This window comes from Triticum urartu, chromosome 6A (genome assembly GCF_056163025.1).
Source record: "Triticum urartu cultivar PI428250 chromosome 6A, HENAU_Tu73, whole genome shotgun sequence".
Lineage (NCBI taxonomy): Eukaryota > Viridiplantae > Streptophyta > Magnoliopsida > Poales > Poaceae > Triticum > Triticum urartu.
The window spans coordinates 125,276,239-125,285,984 of record NC_141878.1 but is presented as its reverse complement, the minus strand read 5'-3'; the positions used below and the strand labels follow the sequence as shown (position 1 = coordinate 125,285,984).

General features: G+C 46.0%; 1 protein-coding gene across 1 annotated transcript; it reads right to left on the bottom strand.

The window, feature by feature from the left end:
• Nucleotides 1-2,704: 2,704 nt before the first annotated feature.
• Nucleotides 2,705-3,428, bottom strand: LOC147964433 (B3 domain-containing protein Os03g0212300-like). Its single transcript, XM_087529972.1, has 3 exons — nucleotides 3,324-3,428; nucleotides 2,953-3,238; nucleotides 2,705-2,871 (listed from the first exon to the last, which is right to left on the bottom strand). Exons 1-3 carry the CDS (start codon nucleotides 3,426-3,428, stop codon nucleotides 2,705-2,707), a joined length of 558 nt encoding a protein of 185 aa, XP_087386098.1.
• Nucleotides 3,429-9,746: the final 6,318 nt, after the last annotated feature.

Genomic DNA, 9,746 nt, shown 5'->3' with positions numbered 1-9,746 from the left:
AGTTTCAATTCCATCCTTCAAATTTGAAAATAGTTGGTATGAGTAAATATAGTCATGGAAGAGCAAAGGAGTATGAACCATAGCTACAGAACCTGACCTGAGAACAAATCTTCTTCTCCTTTAAGCGTTGAGTTGGGATTCGGAGTGGTGGTCCTTGTGCTTTGGGCACTGCAGTTCCCTTACTAACTGCTCATGTTTGGGTGCTCTGTGGTGGAGACGGTGCTGTGTCAACTGGAACTGGGTTACTATCTGCCGGGGTTGGGGTTAGAAGGGGTGTAGCAGGTTCTCTGTCCAACTGGGTAGGGGTACAATCTGCGAGAGTCTGGGTTATGTGTGGTGGATCTGGTCCTTGGGCAAGTACAACTGTGGTTCTATCTGCATCAACTGGTAGCACTATCTTTTCTGAACACCGTGTTGTTACTCCCTTAGATACTGCCATCACGCTCTCCAATTCAAATGGCTGGTAAACAAGAAAAGTAATTGAAAGTATAGACATTGTATGATAGACATGTGCAATGGATAGTGGGGAATAAAAGAGGGCACGAAATAATTCATATTTATGTTGTCTAACCAAGAAGGATAGCATGACACAATTTCGCATATATGATTGCTAACTAAACAGGATACCATGACACAATTTCACATTATGATGGCTAACTAAAAAATATGGAAAGACATAGTTCAAAATATGAGACTATGTAAACAGAATGACATGACATAACTATGTAATATGTTTATTAAATAGGTTGGCATGCCATAATTCACATACATTCACGGATAGAATGCCATAATTCAAAATATGATGACTATAAACAGTAAACAGGATGAGATGATATAACTATATGATGTCTTTATTAAATGGGTTGACATGCCATAATTCAGATAGATGATGTGTATGTACTATGTAAACATGATGGCATGATATAATTCAAATATATGATTTATATAGTAAGCAGGTAAGCAGATGGAAATCCATATATGATGTAAAAACTAAGCAATGCAAGACAACATGCATGACATGGGTAATATAACCCTGCCAAGTTTGAGCATAGACCTCAGGGGGAAATAGGACTGGTCATCATACTACTAGGAAAAGGGCTACTAATGGCGCACCAGTTTTTCCTACTAATGGCGCATCACTGGTGCGCCATTAGTATCACGCCACTAGAATTTTTTACTAATGGCGCACCACTGTTGCGCCATTAGTATCTGGTATACTAACGGCGCACCTAGAAGTGCGCCATTAGTTTTGCCCACGGTGCACCACTAGTGTCTGCTATACTAATGGCGCACCACACGGTAGTGCGCCATTAGTAACAATTTTTTTAATTTTTTTTCTTAATCTCAGGTCACTATTTCACCTATGAGATATCCAACATATATATATATATACAACAAGCATCCATATAACAATCATAGCCAACACACAAGTTCCATCATATATGCATACATAGCCAACACACAAGTTCCATCATATATACATACATAGCCAACACATAGTTCCATCGTTACATATTACAAAAGTTTCACATTGTTCATCCAACACCGTTATCCATCAATTCACAAAAGTTTCACATTGATACAAAATAAAAACACAAATGGAAAAGAAGCACTCCATCCATGCAAGCTTCCGTGAATTAAATCAAATCTGCAAAATGATAAACAAGAAGTTAGAAGAAGAAAAAGAAGAAGACTAGAAGAATACTAGAAGAAGAAGAACACTAGAAGAAGAATAATAAGAATTTTGGAAAAGAAGAAGAATAAGAAGAAGACTATAAGCTTATTATGTAAACTTGATCATTTTGTGCTAACATAAGTTATTTTGGAGCTAACCTATAGGAAACTAAGCATATAAGCTCTAAGTTACTATATTAGAGCCAACATAGGTAAAATGAAGCTAACCTATGTCATTTTGGAAAAGAAGAAGAATAAGAAAAAGACTATAAGCTTATTATGTAAACTTGATCATTTTGTGCTAACATAAGTTATTTTGGAGCTAACCTATAGGAAACTAAGCATATAAGCTCTAAGTTAGTACATTAGAGCCAACTTAGGTAAAATGAAGCTAACCTATGTCATTTTGGAAAAGAAGAAGAATAAGAAAAAGACTATAAGCTTATTATGTAAACTTGATCATTTTGTGCTAACATAAGTTATTTTGGAGCTAACCTATAGGAAACTAAGCATATAAGCTCTAAGCATATTAGAGCCAACTTAGGTAAAATGAAGCTAACCTATAGGAAACTAAGCATATTAGAGATAACATAGGTAGCTAAGTATATATATATATATATCATTTTGGAGATCTGACATACCTGACAAAGTTCAGTTCTCATGCATTGTTCTTCTCCTTCTCCTTCCTCAGCCTGATGCGCCAAGAGCGGCGAGGCGGTGGAGGCGGTGGAGGCAGTGGGATGTAGTCTTCTACCTCAATTGGCGTGGTCATGTCGCCCAGCTGTGGGATCGCCGGCGCCACCACCGGTGCGTGGTCTTTGTCAGGCACCACCACCATCGTAAGGCCACCTTCAGGCACGACCATCGCTAGGTCATCCTCAGCCACCTCCATCTCTTGCCCATGGTCAGCCACCACCATCTCTTGCCCTTGGTCAGCCACCACCATCTCTTGCCCTTGGTCAGCCACCACCAGCGCTAGGTCATCCTCAGCCTGATGCCCATCGTCATCCTGTAGCTCCTCATCCCCACTCTACTCCTCTTCTCCCGCACTCCAGTCTGGATCATCCTTCTTTTTGTCTATGCTGCTGCCAGAATCGCTGCTGCTTTTGCTACAGCCAGAATCGCTGCTGCATTCGCTACAGCCATGGTCGCTGCTGCTTTGGCTATAGCCATTGTCGCTGCTGCTGCTCCCATTACCTGTCCAAATGCAACAATGACCGTTAACAATCGATGTGAGACAAAGCCAAATGTAGAGGAATAACAAGAGGCAGAACGTACCGGCATCATAATCTTCAGTGTAGCGCATGCGACACATAGTCGCGTTGAACACCTTCACGATGAGCATGGTGGCGTCGTCGTCGTACATGAAGAGAAGGAAGTACCCCAGCCGCAGGTCGTAGGCACGGTAGAACTTCTCCCACCCACGAGACAAGTACATGTGGCCCTCCTTGATCACCAACTCCACATCCCACAGCCTGCGAAACCCGCTGCCGGCCTGTTGCAGCTTCACATTATTTGGCGGGTCTTCACCCATCAGCATGTTCATAAAACTGTCAGGCAGCCTCTGCAGTTTGGGATAATCAGTGATGTAGGCAAACAACAGATATCATAATGACATGGGTGAAGGGTAGATCTCTCGTTTTATCTACCTGCGTCATGGATGATACTGAAGTCCCAAGTATGATAGTGAAGAACTCGGAAGCATCCAACTCGTACTGCGGTGCCGCAGAGTGGCGGTGGCTGCTTCCCGCCATCTCTGATAAGCAGCAGAAGAAACCAATTAGTACCCTTACAACAGATCATAAAACATATGGAGTACCCGAATTTGCCGGAACAGAAGTTAATCGACATTCCGGCAAACTCAAGGGCCTCTCGGGGTACCTGCAAAATCATTATCCCCGCGTAATGAAGTCGCCAATGGGTCATTTCAGAAGATCACAAGTAGCATCATCACAAGTACAACATCATCACAAATATAGCAGCAGCAGCTGTGAATACAGGCATAACAGCAGCAGCAGCAAGAAGAAACCAGCAGTAGCAGATAACAACACAACAGCAGCAGAATAACAACAGCAACAGTAGCAAGAATAAGAAGCAGGACTACAACCAGAATGTTAACCAAGGAAGCTTTAACAGAATTTGCTTGCAGCAGCAGTAGCTTGCAATTTTGCCTGCTTGCACTGCTTGAGTAGTCCTAGGCTGTTCTACTGTAGGTAGTGACAAGGCTATTATTACTGCCAAAAAACCAGAGATATTGTCTTTTAACCTGGGCATATTGTTGTTGTCTTTTAAACTAGGCATGATTAATGATAATGATAGCACACTGAACTTGTCTCGTGGCTACAAGTGGCAGCAGCTAGCAAGCACATTTTTATTACTATTTATCTCAAGAAAGAATAATAAGCAAAGTGGCACAGCTCATCCCAGGCTGTGTCATGCCCCCTTGATGGCCTGCACATCCCATCTCTGGCCATTCAAATATTTATATTTGTTTAAACATTTGCCCCTTGCAAGCATTATCACAAACACCTACCAAGCAAAAGGCAAATATTTATATGGCACCTTAGCATTTTTATTACTCCTACTATCTATGGCGCTGTCAAAATGCAGTTTATACTCCTGAGTAGAAAAATGCAGGAGTAGGTTTGATGTTATATGGCACTGTGACAAAAATACTCTTGAGTACAAGAGGATGGCACTGACCTAGAGTAATTCACAGCAAGTTATAGAATGGCAAGTTATACTCCATTTCAAGTTACTCCTAAAATTACTCTACGATGGGCCAGGATGCAATGAAGAATTTAGCCAACACCCCAGCTGGGCAATAGCCAATGCCTGCTACATTGAAGCAGAGTACAGAAACATGAGCTTTTTATCAGTTACTCCCTTTGTAAATATTAGTACTCCAGTTACAATATAACTACAGAACCGAGACCTTGCTTATAGATATAAAATGCAGTGAAATGCACTACCAATAAAATGCACTAGAGAAGCAATGTATTGACCCAAAAGCCAAGAACTTGTGAAGACTGTCTATAAGAACAGGATCCAAGAACTTGTGCAGAGTGTCTATAGGAACAGGATGGCCTGAAACTCGATCGCTGACCGCACACGAGTTTGCTCCGTTAATTTGCTTGTTTGGACGAGAAGCAAGATGCGACTGCTAACTGCTGGGTGAACAGATATACAGGAAGCAGAGCACACCTACATAGACGAATGGCTTCTTTCAGGCTTACACGGGTGAAATCCTGGCGTTGCTCGCGAGTAGTTGCGGAACTAGATGAGCACAAGCAAGCACAAGTTTGTGTGCCTAATTACGCTGGTCGATTCGGAAGTAAGCTATTCCTACTCCTATCTACCAGCATGCGGAAGGGGGAGAGGGAGGGGATGGGCGGACTACCTGGCCTCCTGCTCGACGACGTGGATGGTGGCGAGGGTGTGGATGAGACGCAGGTTGGGGTTGGCCTCCTGCTCGACGACGCGGGAGATGAGGGCCTGTGCGCGGTCCAGCATCGCGTCCTCTGCGGCCTCCTACTCCGCGTCAGCCGCCTCCGTCTCCTCCTCCTACTCGTCCTCCTCCTCTGGCTCGGGGCGCGGGGGCGGCGTCGCAGGGGAGATGCAGTAGAAGGGGCGCGAGGGCAGCGGCGCGGGGGAGCTGCAGTAGTGGGGGCGCGGGGGCGGCGGGGGTCGGGGCGGCGGGGTGGAGAAGAAGGCAGGGAAGGAGAGGCGGCGGCAGGGGATGGAGGGGACGAAGGGGGGGGAGGGGGCGTGCAGGCGCGCCGGCGGCGTACGGTTGGGGCGGAGGGGGCGTATGGTTAGGTCGAGTGGGGAGGAAGGGAGGGAGGGGAATAGGTGGAGTGGGGGGAAGCTTACTAATGGCGCACCCAGCAGCGGTGCGCCATTAGAATGTTTTTTTGCCAAAAAGTAAAAAAACATTAGTGGCGCACTCTGTCGCCGGTGCGCCATTAGTAGTTCTAACTACTAATGGCGCACTTTGCCAGGATGCGCCATTAGTATGCTTGAAAAAATGAAAAAAAATTGTTTTACTAGTGGCGCACCGTTTACCTGGTGCGCCATTAGTGTCTTCCACACTAATGGCGTATCTCCACCAGGTGCGCCATTAGTATATAGTAGTGGCGCACCACTACTCTGGTGCGCCATTAGTGTCAATCCTATCTTTAGCCCTTTTCCTAGTAGTGTCAGTCTCTGAATCCTCCTCTGAGGAGCTCTCTATAACCAGCAAGATGTCTGCTTCAGCAGGTAGCATTGTCTGCTCTGAATACCTTGTTTTCACTCCAGATACTTCCATCACCGCTTCAAATGGATGATGCACAGGAAGAGTAGTTGAATATACAAACGTTGTCACCAAATGAACACGTAATACAAAAAAATGATAGCATGATATAATTCACATACATGATGATTGGCTAAACAGCATGGCATTGCATAATTCACATATATAATGCCTTTGCAACAAGATAGCATTGTATAATTCACAAATATAATGTCTTGCAACAAGATGGCAATGCATAATTCACATATATGGTAATTAGACACTGAACAGGTGGCATTCACACAAAGCATGTCTAATCTAATCAAATGACATAGCAATGCGAGACACCATATGCACGATATGAGCAACATAACCCTGCCAAGTTAGAGCATACACCTGGGGGGATAGGACTGGTCATCTGTCTTTGAATCCTCCTCTGAGGAGCTATCCGTAACCAGCGAGATATGTGCTTCGACAGATAGCATAGTCTGCTCTGAAGACCTTGTTTTCACTCTAGAATTTGCCATCACCGTGTCAAATGGCTGATGCACACGAAGAGTAGTTGAATGTAATAACATTGTTGACAAATGTAATATGTAACGCAAAAAAAGGATGGCCTGATATAATTTACATATAAGATGACTGGCTAAGCAGGATGGCATTGCAAAATTCACATATATGATGCCTGGCTAAACAAGATGGCATTGCATAATTCACATAAACGATGAATAAACTAAACAGATGGCATTCGCACAAAGGATGTCTAAACTAAGCAGATGACAGATTTGATGTGTAAGGTAAGCAATGCAAGACACCATATGCATGATATAACCAACATCAGCATGCCAAGTTAGAGCGAAGACCTCAGGGGGTAAATAGGAGTTGTCTTCTCCTTCTGAATCCCCCTCAGAACAGATATCTTCCTCTCGATTACAATCCGAAATGTGTGGAGGGGGGCTGCCTTTGCGCCTACCATGGAGCGACGTCTGCACGAAATTTTATTGCCACCCAAGACTCATCTCTTTTGCTCTACATGTTCAGTTCCATTGTTTACAATAACTGTCATGCATAGGAATAAAACATAGTGAGATTATGTAAGGAGTGCATGCAGAAATCCAGAGTGATGGTAGCAACCTGTGGATAGACCCAAAACCAATAATAGCAGGCAGATAATGGCTTTAGTTAAAAAATACAGATAATGGCTTCTTTACTGTTTGTTTCCCACCCAACATGAAACTCATAGTAGACACCGAAGATTAACCAGATAGTACATAGATACTATTGATAGCGGCCCCGATATGTACCCCACAACCATTTAAAAACTCAAGTTTGACCATTAGTTTGGAGCTGACTCAGAGTCTAATCGGTGAACAGGACGATAAAGTCGCATGTAATATTAAGCGATGCATAACGTAAGCAGACAAGAAAGAGTGCGACCTCTCTTGCGGACCCGTGTAGTCCTCAAGGTCATCTGCTCGGTTGATGATGGTAGTGCAGTTTTCATGGCTGCCAGTAGTGGGGAAGAAGATCTGAGGCGGCGAAACACAGACTAGAGGCCGTATCGCTGCTGTGCTGGACCCTTCTGTCGTTGGAGCAGCTGAGCTGGGGTGGACGACGACGCAGCAGGAGCGGGACAAACCACGCAAGGTTTTCTTTGACAACTATCTGTAAGAGAAGTAATTCTGTAAGGGCTCGTTTGAATTGGAGGATTCCAACAATGCAGGGATAGGAAATAGACATGAATAGGATAGGAATGCACGTGCAAAACAGAGAATTTAAAAACACAGGATTTCTGCCAATCTGGGTGTTTGATTCACAACAATTGGAAGATCACATGATGCAAAGAAGCATGGTGAGATTAAGTCAAACCACAAGAAAATGTACGGTTATAATGTTATTATGCTACTATCTCTTAGTCTTGTGCTTCATGAATAGGAATTTGAAAAGGAGGACAAGTGAAAAATAAAATTCCTACGTTTTTTCTTTCAAGGAGACACTAAAGGAACAAATCTGTGTGCTCAGTGGACAATATATATAACATGTAGACTAAAAAAGAGATGCAGCAATTGTACAACCTCTTTGGCGAAGCCATGTCGATCTCAGCGTGATTGGGTTAGCCGATGAGGATGCTCCGGCTGACTTGGCTGTCGGATGAGGGGAAGAAGATCTTAGGCGTCTGGAGATGGAGCCCGAGTTATTGCTCCGCTGTGATGGAGGGTTTCATCGTTGGAGCAGCTCCGGTGAGTTGTACGATGCCGAGGCTGAAGCAGGACAAGAGAGGCAATGAACAACGTTAACCTGAGTGGAATTCTAATAGCATCTCCAATACATGACGTAAAATACATAACCACAAAGTGCTCGATGTAAAATATATCAGCCGCTCATCTCTGAACTTAACTGTCGAAACTGAATTTAACTGTCGAAACTGAACTTAACTATCGAAACTGAATTTTGCTGTCGAAACTGAACGCACTAGCAAGGTGAGGCTACACGTCGGTCGACTAACTTTTTCATCTCTGGTCAGACGATTTTGCAGCCATTGGATACGAAATCAAGGGCCTGCGTTGCACCTTCAACCTCCACCCCCTAAGCCGGACAAACAGCAGCCCCCCGCCGCCGCGGCCGGCGGTGCGCCGCCCCCCCTCCCCCCGACCCGAAAACACTCCCCACCACCGGTCCACCACCGCCCCGGCCATCCCTCTAGCCCCCCTGCCGAGCTTTTTCTCTGGCGATCCCCACGCCAACGCCCCGCCACCGCTGGCGACCACCGCCCCCATCCTGAACCCTAAAATAGATAGTGGGGTACCTCTCCGGCGAGCCCCCTCCCCGCTGCGGCTGGTTCTTCCTTCACCCGGCGGCATCGGAGTGAAGTGTACCTAAATTGGAGCAGCATCGCAAGCAAGAGCAAGAGCGAGAGCAGCAGCGCGAGCAAGAGCAATAGCAAGAGCAGACCAGGCAGGGGACCAAGAGGAAGAGCAGAGCAGCAGCGTGAACGAGAGCTAAAGAAGCAACAAGTCCTACTGATGTGGACGTCGCCGCCGAGGGAGGGACGCCGTGGAGGAAGTGGCCGGCGACGCCGCCGTGGATGGAGCTGCGCCATGTCGGCTCGGGACCGAGCGCCGGCAGCACCGAGAGATCGAATCAAGAAGAAAATGCGGTGATTAGTGTTCAACCTTTTTGGTGGCGCCAATTAGGCCACAGCTTCATCCAAGGAAATGGTGATGATGATGCTCTTTCGGTGGTGCAGGTGAAGACGGTAGTGTGGGAATGGAGGTCGCGCGAAAGACGAGGGGAACGTCGGGGCAGCTCCTTGGAGGTGGAGGATGGGGTGGCTGAACCGGCGGGACGATGAGATCGACGACGGATCCTCATCCGGTACGGTGGATGAGGGACGTCGAGGTGTTGCTGTGGACGATGTCGCCGGGGAAGAGGCTCTGGCTGGGTGGCGGACGGAGCAGGGTGTGGGGTTTCGTCGCGGGTTTTCGCGGCCTTGGTATACGAATGGGTGGGCGGATGGGATGGCAGTGGGGAACCATGGCTTAGAGACGCGCTTGTCCGAAATGTGGGGTTAGTTACGAAAGTACCCCCACCGATTTGAGGGGGTCTTTCGGTTCAGGGGTACCACGGGCATTTCGCGTGTCGGGATTTCACAGGAGGTGGGAGTTTTCGCGCGTGTTGTAATTTCGGAATAGCAAGGCGCGGGTTGAGATGGAGGGACTTGTCGGAGCACAACGAGACAAAGATATATCTTAAATATTTCGGGCTAACAAGGCACGGGTTGAAATTTCCGGACAAGCCT

Excerpts from the sequence above, each read along its gene's own strand:
- LOC147964433 (XM_087529972.1), bottom strand. The coding sequence starts at position 3,428 with ATGGCGGGAAGCAGCCACCGCCACTCTGCGGCACCGCAGTACGAGTTG. Across the intron at positions 3,239-3,323 it reads CAGTATCATCCATGACGCAG|AGGCTGCCTGACAGTTTTAT; the intron begins GTAGATAAAACG and ends CCCAAACTGCAG. Across the intron at positions 2,872-2,952 it reads CACTGAAGATTATGATGCCG|GTAATGGGAGCAGCAGCAGC; the intron begins GTACGTTCTGCC and ends GCATTTGGACAG.